This window comes from Megascapheus bottae, chromosome 2 (assembly GCF_031878675.1).
Source record: "Megascapheus bottae isolate mThoBot1 chromosome 2, mThoBot2.hap1, whole genome shotgun sequence".
In the NCBI taxonomy this organism is placed as follows: domain Eukaryota; kingdom Metazoa; phylum Chordata; class Mammalia; order Rodentia; family Geomyidae; genus Megascapheus; species Megascapheus bottae.
The window spans coordinates 94201019-94217200 of NC_143510.1; the positions used below are offsets into that span (position 1 = coordinate 94201019).

Consider the following 16182-nt stretch of genomic DNA (forward strand, 5'->3'; position numbering starts at 1 on the left):
CGGGGGGGGAATATGGGGAGATTCTAGTTCCAAAGCCAACCTAGTGTGTGTGGGGATAGGGTGGAGTTCGTGAGGAAATTTGCTTTTAGCTGTATTAGATTTGAACTCAGGGTCTCACACTTGTTCAACTTACTTGCTTTGCCACTTGAGCCATGTCTCCAGCCCCACTTTTTGTTGAATTCAGCAATTTTATAGCAAATAAAGCTCAACTCATATAATAATCATCAGACATTTGACAGTAACACTTACACCGAGGGGTGGGTGCAAGGGAACAAATATATACCTAGAATACTCACAAATGTATAAGACAAGGATTTTATACCCAGCAAAATTGGCTTTCACATACAAGGAGCCCAAGTTATTGCAGATGGGTAGGCAAAGAGCCGTGATCCTACAGGGACTATGGATCCAGGACAGACGGATGTGAGGGTGAGCGCCTGGCCTGAGCAGAGCCTTTGAGAAGGCTCAGGGAATGCAGATGTCGGATATCTGTAAAAAATGGGCCTGGTAATTTGGGGAGGCTGAGAATGGGTGGATTATGATTTGAGGCCAGCCTGGGCAGAAAAGTTTACAGAACTCTTTCTCAACCCACAGCTGGGCCCAGTGGCACTCACCTGTCCCTCGTGGGAGGCTGAGGTGGGAGGACAGTCCAGACCAGCCCTGGAAGAAGTCTTTGAGACTCCATCTCATCAGAAAGCAGCGAGTGTAGGGGCATAGACCTGTCAAGGCAGCTATGACAGAAAGCCTAAAACAGGCAGATCATGGTCTAGGCATAGCTAGGAAGCAAGAGCCTATCTTAGTAACTAGCACACACACACACACACGCACACACACACACACACACACACACACACACACACACACACACACAGGGCTGGAAGAGTCACCCAGAAGTAGAACACCAGCCCTGGGTTCAAACCCCAGTACTATGAAAATAAATTGTCCCCATCGTGTGAATGAGGAAAGTGAGTTTCAGATGAGGGAGGGGACTTGCCTGAGACCCCGTGTGAACAGGTGGAAGCTACGTGTGGGATGCGAGCCTGTCATCCCGGCTTTCACAAGAACCCTGGAACAGGTAAAATGCAGCCCTAGTATGCACCAGTCAGGAAGTGAGGCCCCTGAGTGGAAAACAGCCACTGCAAAACAAGGCTGGAGGTGTGGCCCAGTGGGAGCACGCCTTAAGCCACCAAGCGTGAAACCTCAAAAATGGTGGACGCCTCTTCCGCACGCAGAGTGGGTAGACGGCCTTGTGGTCTGGGCACTCCTGCCAAGTATGGAGTCTGATGCCCAGTGGGGTGCCTAGCACAGCCAGGGTGGACGGGAGCCAGAGGCGCCCGTGGGTGGGTCCTGTCACAGCCCCAGTCCCCGCCATCTTCCGCCAGTCCCCTGGTCTCTGCCATCTTCCCCAAGAGGGCTGAGGTCAGCCAGGCTCTGCTCCCCGCAGGCTCCGTCAAGAGAAGACAGACACAGTCCGCTGCATCAAATCCTGCCACCCCAGCGACCGGGCCTGTGTGCATGACCCCGTGCACACTATCTCCCACACTGTCATCTCACTGCCCACCTTCCGAGAGTTCACCCGCCCCGAAGGTGAGTGAGCAGGCGGCGGGGAGGGGTGGGACGTCCTCTGTGCACGGAGGCAAATGGCATGTGGGGTCAATTCTCTGCCAGGCACTGGGAAGCCAGGGAGGGCTTCCTGGAGGAAGCAGCTTCCATACTGGGCCTTTCACAGCAGAAGGCAGGTGGAGGAGGGGGAAAGGAGACAGTCAACAAACTCTGCAGGCTCTTGGGCTTGGGTGGGCATCTGAGGACCCAGCCTCATTGCTTTGGCTGGAGGGTGAGCAACTTGGCAAGAGATGAGCTGGAACAATCCAGAAGAGCCTTGGCTTGCAGTTGGGCTTCCCCCTCGAAGTTTTGGGGTGAGGCTAACATTACAACTGACGTGATGTGGCCCTTAGACGTGGTCTTAGAGGGTAGGCAGATGGAGGCAGGCAGTGCAGTATATGGCGGCTCCCGGGAGCTCCTGGTGTGGTGTGGCCGGGTGTCGGCCCAGGTCCAGCACTGCACGCCCCGGTGGCCGCAGAGGCTCTGGACAGCACTGGCTCCGCCCTCACGTCTGTGCGAGGGCTGCTGTGGCCCCAACCCCCTCCCACCACTGTCTCCTCTGGCCTCCAGAGGGGTTGCTGTCACCAGTCCCTCAGGGGACAGTCACTGAGGCCCAGGTCAAGCTCTGGGGAGGTGATGAGAAACACATTCCAGTAGCTGGGTGCCAGCGCTCACACCTGTAATCTCAGCAACTCCGGAGGCTGAGATCTGAGGACGGCACCTCAAAGCCAGCCCGGACAGAAAAGTGTGTGAGAAAGCTGGAAATGCTGTGGCTCAAGTGCCAGTCCTAAGTGAGAAGCTAAGGGACAGTGTGGAGACCTTGAGTTCAAACTCCAGTACTACTGCACATGCGTGCGTGCGTGCATGCACTCACACGAAGTTCTTCCGATGAAGAAAGACACACACTGAGCAGGCCCTGAGGCAGGGTCAGGCGTGGTCACAGACTGCAGTGAGGAAGAGAGCAGCGTGGCGGCCAGCTCCAGCCCCCATGGCTCCTCTCTCTGGTCACCCTCTAGGGACAGAGGCTCTACACAGGGGCCCAGGCGGGTTGGAGGAAAGCACAAACTGGCATTTGCCTTGTGCAAAATGATGGGTTTCACCAAACCACACACAAATCCTCAAATCCCCAGCGGCCATTTTGGTGGCCTCTCAGACTGGCTGCACAGACTTGGGGTTGGTTATCCACAAGGAACTGCCTGTGGCCAGAGGCACCTATGGGTCTCTTTAGTGGGCTTCGGCCAGCCACCACCCTTACTCTACAACCGAGGGGACTGAGGCCCAGAGAGAGGGACCCCCCCGTCCCAGAGACGAGACCAGACCAGAGTGGTATCGGCGCCTTTCATTCAGATCTCACCAGTGCTGGCAAGGAAATCACTCATCGCTTCCACGCCCTGAAGAGACACGGTCTCCAGGCCTCAGCCACTCAGGACTCCGGAGGCTAAGATCTGAGGAGCAGGTGCTTGTTGTTTTGTCAGTCCCCCAGCATTTCCATTCAAGGCTAGTGCTCTACCAGTTTGAGCCACAGTACCACTTCTGGTTTTCTGGTGGTTAACTGGAAGTAAGAGTCTTACAGACTTCCCTGCCTGGGCTCTTTAAACTCTGATCCTCAGATCTCAGCCTCCTGAGTAGCTAGCCACTGGCATCCAGCTTCTGAGGATCAGTTTGAAGCCAGCCTGGTCATGCAAGTTTGAGACTTTTACCTTCAATTAAGCACCAAAAAGCTGAAAACGGTGCTATGTTTCAAGTGGTAGAATACAAGGCTTGAGCACAAAAGCTAAGGTCTAGCAGCACCCAGACCCTGAGTTCAAATCCAGGACACACACACACACATATACACGACAACTGCAGCAGGCTAAATAGGACCCCCAGAACCCCCTCTCACATGTGGTGGTTGACTGCAGTGACCACATTCCGCATGTCTCATCATCTGGGACAAGTCTCTGGGATGGGGTGGGCTGGGTGACCCTGTGATCTTTCCCACGCCACCCTCTCTCCACAGAGATCGTCTTCTTAAGAGCTGTCACGCCGCTGTACCCTGCCAACCAGGCTGACATCATCTTCGACATCACAGAAGGGAACCTGAGGGACTCCTTTGATATCATCAAGCGCTACGAGAGCAACATGACTGTGGGTGAGCAAACCCCTGGCCACGCCCACCCCTTGAGCGGCTTCGGCCACGCCCACCAGTGGGTGAGTGACACCTTGGCTACACCCAAAGGATTGGAAAAGGCTGATCCACCCCTTCTCATCAGAGTCCCCTTCCCAAATTCAGTGGCACCCATCCTTCCGGTCTTGCCTGTGCCACTGGTTCTGTACGTGAGCTCCTGTGGCCTCTGCCACTCCACCTACAAAATGAGTGGATTCCATCCAGCTGCATTTCACAGCTGTGAGTGTCAGACACCGCTGGGAGTAAAGCTGGTGGGCCGTGCTGGGCAGGGTCCCCGGGCTGGGGGAGCTGGTGTGGGGTACCGTGACGGGCAGGATCACTTTGGACTTAGATTTAGCTGGGCAGCCAGGGGCCGTCGCTGCCCTGTCCTGGGTCTCAGTTTCCCACGATGAGGCAGGGGACCCTGGCTGGCAGAGCTTGACCAGAGCGGGCATGTTGCCACACGAGCACCAGGTGGCGCTGTCGGCCCTTAGAACCTCCATCGCCCCGGCCCTCCAAAGCTGACCGTTGTTAAACTGGCAGTGGGGAAAGAGAGTCGTTATTCCCCAGTTGCCAAAGAGCCGTTTACAGCAACTTTACAAGCTCTTAAATGGGGCTGCATGTTGTAAACATGACTGAGTCATCTGGGGGCTCCCCCCCCCCCCCGTCCGCCGCCTCCTCCTCCGCTAGCTGGCAGTGGTGATAATTAGTTAATTACAATTAATGGTGCATTAGCCCTTGCTGGGATCCCAACGGGAGGGCATAGAGTTAAGTTGCCAGCAAGCCATAAAACTTTCTGCCTGCCCTGCACTCAGAGCCGTGGTGTCCCCATTGTAAGATGGGCGTCCCCATGGGCTTGTCCTCTGAGGGTGAGGGTGCGTGAGGCGGGGAAGGATGCAGGGCAGGCTGCAGGGCAGGCGAGGGGCAGTCCTGGCACACCGAAGCCCACCGAGGGACTGCCTGCCCTCTGCCTGTCCCGCCTGTGTGGCAGGCCCTCGACTACATGATTTCCTCCCTTGGAATCTAGAAGCTTCCAGTTCACGCACCCATTATTCTCCATCTCTAAGCCCCATCTCCACTGCCCCCTGGCTGGCCTTACACACAAGTGCTTGGGGTACCCCAGGCCTCTGGTGTCTTCCACTGCCAGCCAAATCCTTCCTGGGGTGACACCGTCTGACTGGGGCCCATGCCTCGCCATGTGCTTTTCATTTCTGAGTTGCCCCTCGGTGGTGGCAGAAAATCCTAGTGTCAGAGCAGGAGGTTTCTGGAGACCATCTCCCCTAAGCCTGCCTTCCATGGGAGGGGAAACGGAGGCCCAGAAGGGTGAGAGGTCTCAGTGGTCTTCTGTGACTCGGGCATTCGGGCATCGAGCAGCCCTAGGGATGACGAGGTGACCATGGTGTCCTGGCAGTGGAGGGCAGGGCCCTAGGCACGTGGACACAGGCGGCCTTGCCCCTTGGATTCCTTGATGCATTTGCAGAGTGGCCCTCCAGGGTGTGTGTGGATACGTCCTCTGGGGTGTGTGTGGATGGTTCTCTCGTGTGTGTTCACAGCCTCTCTGGGGTCCGTGTGCACACGTATGCCAGTCCTCAGGCTTGAACTCATGGCCTGGGCACTCAAGTCTAGTGCTCTTCCACTTACACCACACCTCCACTCTGGGCCTGTTGGAGGTTAGTTGGAGCTAGGAGTCTAATGGCTTCCCTGTGCACATTGACTTTGAAACACAGTTCTCGGCCCTTTGCCCCAGAGTATCTAGGTTTACAGGTGTGAGCCCCCAGCTCCAGCATCACCCCTTCGTCTCTGACCAGCCCTCACAAACCCCTTGGGGACAGGCTGGGAGCCTCTCTTGGCCATCGGGGAAGAGGAGACATGACTGCAGCGCTGTGGGATGGAGTTCAGGGCTCGGAAGGCCTCACACTTGTTCTCAGGGTGTTCAGGCCGGATTATGTGGCAACCCCGTGGTCAGCAGAGCAGGAACGAGCACTTGTGGGATGCCTCCCTCTGCTGCCACCCCAGGTCCACAGCAAGGGGCACCTGCCTGCCACTGTGCTCACTGAATACCAGCCCCTTACCCCAGATCGGGCCCTGTGCAGGCGCTGACGTGTAGCCTGGAGGACCTGCTGGAAGAGGCAAGCCCTGTATCTCCCCACACTCGGAGGAGCCTGGGATACACTGGGCCTAGCATTTTGTGGTCCCCTCTGCTTGGGACCTAGAGGCTAGAACACCCACCCTGCCCCTAGCACTTGGCAGGGAAAGTCAGCTGGTGACATGGGGGCAAGCCGTCCTCTAATGTGGTGTTTCAAGCTGGGCTTTAGGGGATCAAGGAGAGTCTGCCCAGGGCCCCCTCGAATTCCTTTCAGCCCAGCTGTCTGACAAATGAGGAATGCACTTCCAGCCTGGGCAGACACAGGCAGTTAGTGCCCGAGGTGTGCACAGGCCACTACAAAGCCTTTCTCCCCCTGACTCAGGTTCCCCTCAGCGCTGCAGGGCCCAGGCCATAATTGGGGTGCGCAGAGAAGGGCCCTCTCAGGTAATAGCCCCTGGTGGTGACGAGCGGGGGGGGCCTGCCGTGACACACACTGGCGGCCTGTTGTCAGTGGTGATGGGACAAAGGCAAGCCCGGGCCCTCTTCCCTAGGCCTGCTCCCACTGGGCTCCAGGTCTCAGCCTCCCTCCCTCCCCTTCCCTCCCCTCCCTCCCTCCCCGCCCCTCCCCTCCCTTTGCCCACACAGGTCATATTTCTTCCCAACTCTGCTTCTCCAGGGAGGGGAGAGTTGGTTTCGAATGAGAACCAGTTCTGGCAAACTTTCTGTTAAAACCTTGCCAAAGCCAAGCGAACCACGGTGCCCGGGGTTGAAGTTACTTTTTGGCATACCCGTGAAGTTTACATGTGGCCTACTTGATATTACCCCCCCACACCCTGCCAGAGCGCTGATAACCCAGATAGCGCTTTTTGCTCTTTCTTCGGGACTGGGGTTTGAACTCATGGCTTTGAATTTGAATTTGATAGGTAGCTACTCTACAACTTGGACTCCAAACAGCTGGTTTTGCTTTAGTTATTTTTGAGAGACCCTCCTCTGATCACACTCCGTCGTGTGCAGCTTTTACTTCTTGAGTTGGGATCCTACTAATGTTTTGCCTGAGTCGTGATTCTCCCCCTCTCAGCTGTGAGCCTCCACATTGTGGAGCCAGCAAGGCCGTCACAGACACAATGATGAAGTAGCCAGGCAGGCTTCTCAGAGGCGGTGACACAGGACCAGGTGTGCAGAGATCACAATAGACTCACGCCTTACTGCCCTGAGAAGTCAGTTTCTCTGGTCTACACCAAACGGCGTCTCCACCAGCTGGAGCCTCCGAGGGCCCAGCCAGGTGGGATTCACAGGCAGGACCCTGTGTGCCGTGGCATGAATGCGGCTGAGAACTGAGGGCCCAACGTCACCAGGCTGGAGAGGAGGCACGCGTGGTGTGAGTGTCGCTTGGGTCGGCCCTGTCTCCCAGGGCTGCCTTCTCCTGTCTGCCCACAGGCCCAGGGCTGGCTGTGACTCGGGGAGCTCTTCCGCCCCAGGCAGACCCCCTGCTCCTGGAGGAGGTCCCCGGGATTCAGAGAGAAATGTGGAGGATCCTGCCCAGAGGCCCCGGCTAGCGGGCAGGCGGGCAGCGCTGCAGTCAGGCACAGCTTGAGGTCGGGTTTTGGCCATCTCCAGCCCTCCGTGTCCAGGGCAGCTCTGGACACAGCTGCCCCAGAGGCTCCTGGGAGGCACCAGGACTGTCTTCAGCGCTAGACATGGGCTGAGCTGGCTGACGACCATGTCACAGAAAAGGGCAGAAAGGTGAGCCTGAGAGATAGGTCACTGCATTTGATTTAGGGGAAAGATGCCCTCCTGACAGACCAGAAAAGTGCAGGCCGTGGTACCTGGCGTACAGTGGGTTTGCTGGCAGGAAATACCAATGGGATGGGTGTCAAATACAAATCCTCTGTTGCCTGTGATAGCCTCTGTCTTAGCAACTGTGAAGAGCAGCCCTGAGCAGTGAAGAGCCAGGTCAAGGTAAGGCAGGAGGGCGAGGTGTGTGGCCAAGTGAGTCAGGTAGCTGCAGGTATGTGATCGGGGATGGCACAGAAAAAACCAGAAGCCATTTTCCACTCCAGAGCCGGTGGTAAGGGCTGACTGCCTGGGGGTCACACACCCACCAAGACGGGGTGGTACTGTGCAGATTTCCTGCAGGCAGTTGGCATTGGGCTTAGCAGGAGCAGACAAGAAGTCCATGGAACTACTCAGGCATAGTGCCTGGGGCATGCATGTCTGTGGTCTGCAGGGTGTGGTCAGCGGGCAGCTGCCTGGCCATCGGGGAGGGTTTCATGCAGTGGACCATTGCCCCTTTGAGGGCTGGCTGGTTCTTGTTAAGGAAAAGTGCTGTTGACTCAGCTGGGTCAGTGTGGTCAGCTGTCCCAGGCTCCATTATGGTTCTCTGGGGTGACCTTGGGCAGTAGTGGAGAAGTGGCTGGGGCTGGAGGCTGGCGGGGGGTGAGAGTGGGGGCAGGGAGGGGTGGGTGGGGGTTCAGAGCCCCAGGGGCTGCAGCACATCTGCTGGTGGTGACCTCAGCTCTCCTGCATCGGAGGAGCACTGCCGAGGGGCTGCTGGCTTTTCAGAGTGTCATGGCCCCTGCTGATGTCACTGAGGGAGATGGCCACGCAGGACGGGACTGCTGTGTGCTGTCCACGGTGTCATGTCCTGCACAGCCCTCAGGGGTGGCGGTGTCAACCTGGCCGTCATTGTACCCAGCAGTCCCGCATTAGAGCGAGTGAGAGAAGGTGCCAGCCTCCTGCAGCTCTCCCTCCACCTCCCTCGGGCCGCCGCCTCGCTTGCCTGGCCGGCTGCCTTCACAGCACCATCATGCCCCACTGGCCGGGATCCAGATCACCTCTCTAAACTGTCACCTTTCTGTCTGCTTTTGGCTGAGACGGGGGCTTGTTAGCCAGCTGCACTGCCACCTGAGCCATGCCCCCCCATCCTTTTTTTTTTTTTTTTTGCTTTTGTTATTTATTTTGGAAATAGTCTCACATTTGTGTCCAGGTTAGCGTAGGATCACAACATCCTACCCATACTTCCCACAGACCTAGGATTCTAAGTTTGTGCCGTGACACCTGGCTTATCTGCTGAGCTGAGGTCTCACTCACCTTTCACCTCAAGCTGGCCTCAACTCTCAAACCTCCCGATCAGGATGCTGAGATTCCAAGCCTGAGCTACCACACCCGTCTCATTCCCTCTCAAGGGGTTAAACATGGAAGGCTGACTCTGCCCTGCAGCCTGATTTGACAGTGTTGGCCTGGGATCAGTGCACAGCACAAATGACATTCAGAAATTCCACCTAGAAACAACAGGGCAGCCATTCCTGCCGGCTGATGAGTGATGGTCCTGTCCAGGCTTTCACTGCAAATCCTGAGGATTAGGCGTCTTCTCTTCTCCAGGAGGCACAGCCCTGTCACCCCAGGCCACACCCTGGCTCTGAGCCAAGCTGCTTCTCCAGTTGATAGGCCTGACTCCACCCTGAGGTCTTGGGAGGTTTGGGCCTTTCAGGGCAGGGCAGGGCAGGGCAGGGCAGGGCAGGAGGTCTCTCAGAAGGACTGAGGCAGAGGGATAGCAGGGAAGCAGCATCTTTGCTCCCTGTGTGGGGAGCTGTGATGCAGATGGCACAAATGGACGTGTTGCCTTCCAGACTGCTTCCTGGTGGGGGTGGACTCCTCCAAGGCCTGTGGGGCTCGCCTTTGCTGTAAACCCTTGAAGGAGGTCCAGGGAGACCTCCTTCCCAGCCTCAGGTGGCCTGGTGACCCAGGCTGGAGCTGCGGGGCCCAAGGCAGAGCCATCCAGGGCTGACAGTTGGAACTCCTGTCCCATGCCGCCCTGCAAAAGGGGGCTGAGAGGGAGGGAGCTATGCCCTTCTCCCAGGCCCAGTGTAGGCCAGGATCCTGGCAAGGCCACAGGTCTGTGGTGTCAGGCTACCAGGCAGCCCGGGAGGAACAGATTCTAGGACAGCAGAGGCCCTGGTGTGGCTTATTCATTTATTTAGACAGTACTGGGGTTTGAACTCAGGGCTTTGTAATTGCAAGGCCAGGTGCTATGCTACCTGAATCATGACCCCCCAAACCTTCATCGTTGTATCATCTAGAGGGTCTCTTGCTTTTTACCTGGGGCTGGCTTCAGACTATAACCCTTCTACTCACGGCCTCTCACATAGGTGGGCTTCCTCGAGGGTCCTGTGCCTGTGACTAAAGGGTTAATAGGAGCCCAGAGCGAACCCTCTTAGAGCCCATCCCCCACTCTGAGGACCCCCATCCCAAGGTTCCACCCCCCTCGCCCTCTCCTGTTACTTATGAGGCTGAGATCTAAGGATCACAGCTCAAAGCTAGCCTGGATAGGAAACGGAACTGCCTATCTCCAACTAACAACCAGAAAGCCAGAAGAGGTAGCGTGCTAGTCTTGCGTGAGAAAGCCAAGGGACAGCACCCAGGCCCTGAGATTGAACCCCACAACTGGTATACACTAAGAAAAGGTGTCACTTTACCTGCTGTGAGCCTAGGGGGCAGGGGTTTAAGTAGAACCAAATTAGGCCCCCACATGGGTCTGGAGGCATTGCTGGGCCGTGGGGTCGGAGGCAGGGTGATGGAGAGGGACATACCATATACCACTGGTCCACTCAGGACTACTGCTTCCCTTGAGGCTGGAAGCCAGGGCTACAGAGCTGAGCCTGAACCTGGTTCCTGGCTCTGGGGGAGCTTGAGTCGGGGAAGGGTTTGGGGTGCATTGGGGTTCAGCATGCCCGCCTTTGAGTTACTATCTGGGAGTGTCTGGGGAGTTCTGCTAGGTTGATGAGTTTGGGTCAGGGATGCATGAAGAACCCAGCAGTGTGGGGGGCAGGGGTGGAGATGAGGCCCAGATGGGAGGACGTGGAAAGGAAGTGACTTCTCACCCCTGCCCCGCCCACACAGTCACTTTTTTCTGGCCAGAACATGATCAACACAGGTGTGATTGACAGCAGATTCTTCCAGACACCTGCCCAGGTCTTCCCTTCCTTTGGCAACATCGCCACACAGCTTGGTAGGCGGCACAGTGGCCCAGGAGCTGGGTTCGAGTCCCATTCTGCTGTGTGGTCTTCAGCCACTCACTCCACCTCTCTGACCCTTGGTTGTTCCTTCCTGAACCATGGATAGTGGCAGCTTCAGCCACAAGCTGGGTCCCCATCGTGGTGGACAGAGGTGTCCCAGGGCCAGCCATGTGTGAGACCCCGTGTCTCCAGGAGGTGTGGAGAGGTGGGTCTGTGCTAGGCTTCGCCAACCCCTTCAGCTCATGGGAAAGCTGTGGGCGACGCTGCTGTCAGAATCCAGAAACGCAGTGAGGGGTTTCGCCGAGGCACGCTGAGTGACGGCTGGTATTTTAAGTATGTGGTCTGGACACCTGTCCTCCTTCCTGCCCAGCCACTGGCGGGCTTCTCCAGGCAGGCGGGGAAGGCAGGCTTCCAGGAACCCCTCTCTCCTCCACACCACCAGTTGCTGCTGGGAAGGCTCTAGAATTCCTCCTCCCTCCTGCCTCATTCGCTGAGTTTATGACAGCGCAGCGCTGCTTGCTCTGGAAGCTCCATCGCTGTCCATCACATGGGGAAGCCGGGTGATGCCCTGGGTTTCTGAGCTTGCTGGGTGCCTGTCATCCCGAGCCCTTGCATCCCCGTGAGATGGTAGCTCGGGAAAACTACTGATTTGTCATCATCATTGTTGTTGTTGTCGGCTGCTGCTGCTGCTGCTGCTGCTGCTGCTGCTGCTGCTGCTGCTGCTTCTTCTTCTTCTTCTTCTTCTTCTTCTTCTTCTTCTTCTTCTTCTTCTTCTTCTTCTCCCCCTCCTCCTCCTCCTCCCTCTCCTTCTTCTTTTCCTGTCCCTGAGCGTCTATCACTTGAGCCACCATACCACTTCCAGCTTTTTCTGAGTACTTCATTGGAGATAAGAGTCTCATAGGCATTTCTGCCTGGGCTGGCTTTGAACTGCCATCCTCAGGTCTCAGCCTCCTGAGTAGCCAGACTACAGGCATAAGCCACTGTCATCCAGCTTTACAGATTCTTTTTAATGATGCGTACATGTGGCTTTCAAAGTATTCCCTCTGTCTCTTTTCACTTCCGTTGCTGACATAAAAACAATGCAGCTTGACTTCCATTGGCCTGAGATAATATGCTGTGCCCTCAGCCTTCCTGGGGATTGTTCAAACACTGTCTGACCACCCTGTTCACCGCATGACACTGTCAGTGAGCATAACAGGGCTCCAGTGCAATCACCATGGGATCCCAGGGCTGACTCAGAATCCGGAGCTGGGTCTGGCATAGACTGGTGCTAAGCCCTGCCCCTCGTGTCCATTATTCAGACAATGACAGCCTTCCCTATGCACCCTCAGCTGACAGAGCTAGGAGGGTGTACCCCAAGCCCCCAAGGCAGGGACTGTCACCCCGCTTGATCTGTGTGCTTTGCTCTCAGGAGCCAGGATCCTTCCCTCCTACAGTTACCATTCTAAAGCGGAGCAGAGACAGGAGGGTGAACTGCGTGGGTGTGGGGGAAGCACCCACATTTTCCAAAAGAAGCATTTGGAACACGAACACAGTTGAACCCAGAGCCTTGGACAGCCCTCCCGGTGCCCCTCACCTCTGAGCCTTTGGAATGGAGCAGTTGGCAGGCCAGACTGGGAGGGCACTGCCCCTTTCTCTTTGCCCTGAAATTTGCTGCTACAGAGGCCCATTCAGATTAAACCACCATTCTTTCCAGAGCCTTCCTTCCCCGGCTCCCCACCCCTGCAGGACAAAATTTGTCTTCTGTCCTGGGTTGTGGGCCCCTTCTTCCTCCTCTTCCTTCATCTCACTCAGTAATCGTGGCTGAATCTCATGGACTTTCCTTCCTGGGTTGACTTTAAACTGAGTTCTGCAGATCTCAGCTTCCTAAGTCGCTGGGATTGCAGGCGTGAGCCACTGGCGCTGGCTGTAACCTGGTTGTAAGCTCATATCCTGTGCTGCCTCTGCCTCTGGGGCTCTGTTGGTTATCTGCATCACCTTGGACAGGGCTGGTGTTAAGGCCAAAGGGCAGAATCACAGAGAGGAGGCTCTGATGTCCTGGCACCCAGGCGTCTGGACTGCATTGTGACCCACGCAGGGACAAGTCCTGTGGGGAATGGAGACTGCTGTCTACAGCTTCCCTCCGTCCTGGCTGCTCACCACAGAAAGATTGTGTGCTCACTGCTATGATCCCAGCTACTCAGGAGGCTGAGATCTGAGCATTCTAGTTCAAAGCCAGTCTGGGCAGGAAAATCTGTGAGATTCTTACCTCCAATTAACTACAAAAAAAAAAAAAAAAATCCAGAAATGGAGCTGTGGCTTACATGGTAGAGTGCTAACCTTGACTAAAGATACGAGGGGACGGCTCCTGGGCCCTGGATTCAAGTCCTCTGACTGGCACACACACAAAGGCTGTCTGAGGAAGTAGCAGTTTACCCTCAACAGGCCCTAGAGGTGGAAGCTGAATGCAAAGTGACCACGTGTGGAGGTCGTGGGGGCAGTGGGGCTCTTCCCAGAAGACTCGGCTGTGGCTTGGGCCGCAGCCTGGCTCAGAACGCTTCTAGCCCTGAAATTCCTGGAGGGAGACCGCTTCCCACACACTTGTCTTGCTGGGTTCCCCCTGACTGGGTGCCCCCTCACCCATGCACCCTTGCTCTCTCCTCAGGTGTGGTACGCCAGGTCCGGCCAATCGCGGGCCCGTTCCATGCGGTGCTGAAGCTGGGCATGAACTACGTGGTGGAAGGGGTAGTCTCCCACCGCAATGTCGTCCACGTCCACATCTTCGTCTCTGAGTACTGGTTCTGAGCAGGTGGGCTCAGCGCAGCCAAGGGTGCACCTCCAGGCCCAGCCATGCCCTTTCCTACCCCAGCATCGATGTTATATATTGGTTTATAGTGTTAGGCAGTCATGTATCACGCTGTGCCAGATGAAGAAATCCATCTAAGCCCAGTGTGGGTGGCTCACACCTTTAATCCTCGCTACCATTAGACTGAGATCTGAGGATCCTAGTTCAAAGTCAGCCTGAGCAGAAAAATCCACCCGACTCTTATCAACAATTAACTACCAAAAAAACAGGAAGTGGGAGTATGGCTCAAGTGGTAGAGTGCCAACACTGAGCACGCACGCTCAGGGACAGCACCCAGGCCCTAAGTTCAAGTCCCAGGACTGGCACAACAACAGCACAAAGTCCATCTAATGTGTTGTTTAAGTAACAAGTCCCATTGCTCACTGTTTGGTTGAAAACTCTGCTTATTTTTCATGCAAAGGCTAAACGTTGCTCTGTTTCTCCACCTATAGACTGGGCCTTGCTAAAGGCTAAGGGGAGAAGGACACCCAGAAAACCATCCTTTTCCCTGAGTAGATGAAGTTGGACATTTCCGAATGCTGCTCAGATTTTGTGTTCTCAATTCCCAGATGCTTTGTGGAAGTACATAGATGTCCAGCGAGCTCTCCCAGAGAGGGGGCCCGGGCCTTGGGCCTTGGCTCCTGGCAGCTCTCAGACCGAGCGGCTGTCAGCCAACATGAGCATTTGGGTGTGGAGGTGACCCCAGTATGTCCAGCGGGGGAATGGCTGTTTCCCTGCACCCACGTCTCATGTGGGAAATAAACTTTTGTGATACTTCTTTTGTGATACCTGGAATCTTTCAAGAATGAGCCCTTTCTAGCCCCAGATGCCTCCCATAGACTAGAATTGCACGCACGCACGCACGCACGCACGCACCCCAAATCCCTGCTTTGTGCTATCAGCTGTTAGTCTCTCTCTCATGGGGTCTCAAGCATCCGTTCTCCCATTTGTTCACTGAACAACAGGCCATGACAGCAGGGCAAGTGGGTAAGACTGGAAGCCATGACATTAGCTTCCAGCCTGCCCCTGCTGCCTCGACCTATGACAAGACTCAAGGGCCATCCTGTTTCCAGAAAGCACTTCAACTGCACACGGCCTGAGGTGTCAATCCGATGACTGCCTGGAGAGCAGGGACAGGGGAGGTTCCAGCTGGCCCAGCTTGCCCCGGGTGGAGGGGGGAGGCAGGGCCGGGGCGGGGGACGAGGTGGGCCCTGCTGGGTGGAACTGCTCTTCTGGTCCATCCTGACAATAGAACGTTCCAACCCACTCTAGAAGATCACATCATGCTCAGGAGAGGAGGTGATGGGAGTGGGGGCTGACACCCCCACCTCGGAAGCTGCCTGGTGTTCAAACCACCTCACCCGACAATGTGCATGGGGCCACCTCAGAAGCAGCTCTCTGGAGAAGCCAGAGTGGCAAGTCAGGTTGTTGGTTGGAGGTTTGGTGGGATGGAGGCTTTTTGGGGTGGAGGATCTGTCGACTGGAGGATTTCTCCGCAGCCAAAAAGGATGTGGAGTGTCATGCTTGCTTGCCTTTTAAGTCTGGGGTGTGAATGAGGCAGGACTCCAGCACACACTGCCTGTCGCCAGAGGCAGGCTCAGCCAGGGCGCCCTCCAGCCTCCTCTCCCTTCCCCGGGGACCTGCCTTCGAGGACTTCACCAAATGCCACTGCACCCTCCTTTCCTCCCAGCTCATTTGTTTGATCTACTTATTTACTTGTACATCTCCTGCAACCCAGGTACAAAAGAAACTTGAGATCCAGAGATGAGGAGACACAACGACCGCTACTGGAGTTGTATCAGAGGACAAGATGGCTGGGAAGGAAGATACGCACTTGTTGTCCCAGCTTCCTGGGGGGCTGAGGCAGGAGGATCACAAGTGTGAGCTTAACCTGGATAACTTAGCAACACCAGTCTTAAAAGAAAAGAAAAGGCTGGGAGTTTGGCCTAGTGGTAGAGTGCTTACCTAGCATGCATGAAGACCCAGGTTCCATTCCTTGGTACCACATACATAGAAAAAATCTGGAAGTGGTGCTGTGGCTCAAGTGGTAGAGCTCTAGCCTTGAGGAAAAAAAGTTCAAGGACAGGGCTCAGGCCCTGAGTTCAAGCCCCATGACTGGCAAAAAAAAAGAAAAGAAAAAGAAAAAATAGACAGGAAAGGCGACTCCGTGGTAGACTGCCTGCCTAGCAAGCACAAAGCCCGACTTTGGGAGGAGGCAGAAGCGAAGGAATCTAAGAGGAGATGAGGGAGAAAAAAGAGGAAAAATAAAAGAGGAAGAGAAAAAGGAGAAAGAAAACACGAGACAGAGGAGATGGAGGACAGGCGGAGGAAGGAGAGCAGGAGGAGGGAAGGAGGAAGATGAAGGAGAGGAGGAGGCAGCAGGAATCTCTCAGCCACAGCAGCAAAAGGATGGAGGCAACTCAGGCGTCCACTGGTAGGTGGCTGGGCACATGAATAAAATGTGACGAGTGCACACAATGGAAAAGTATTTAACTTTGAAAAGGACAGG

At 55.8% G+C, this 16182-nt stretch overlaps 1 protein-coding gene across 1 annotated transcript in view; it reads left to right on the forward strand.

Moving 5' to 3' along the window:
- Window positions 1-14451, forward strand: part of Fbln1 (fibulin 1) — a 52824-nt gene extending 38373 nt beyond the window's left edge. The window contains exons 15-17 of the mRNA XM_090328887.1: window positions 1445-1587; window positions 3602-3733; window positions 13494-14451. Of these exons, the coding sequence (XP_090185013.1) occupies window positions 1445-1587; window positions 3602-3733; window positions 13494-13633 (415 nt within the window). The 3' untranslated portion in view covers window positions 13634-14451. The remainder of the gene's footprint in view (window positions 1-1444; window positions 1588-3601; window positions 3734-13493) is intronic.
- Window positions 14452-16182: the final 1731 nt, after the last annotated feature.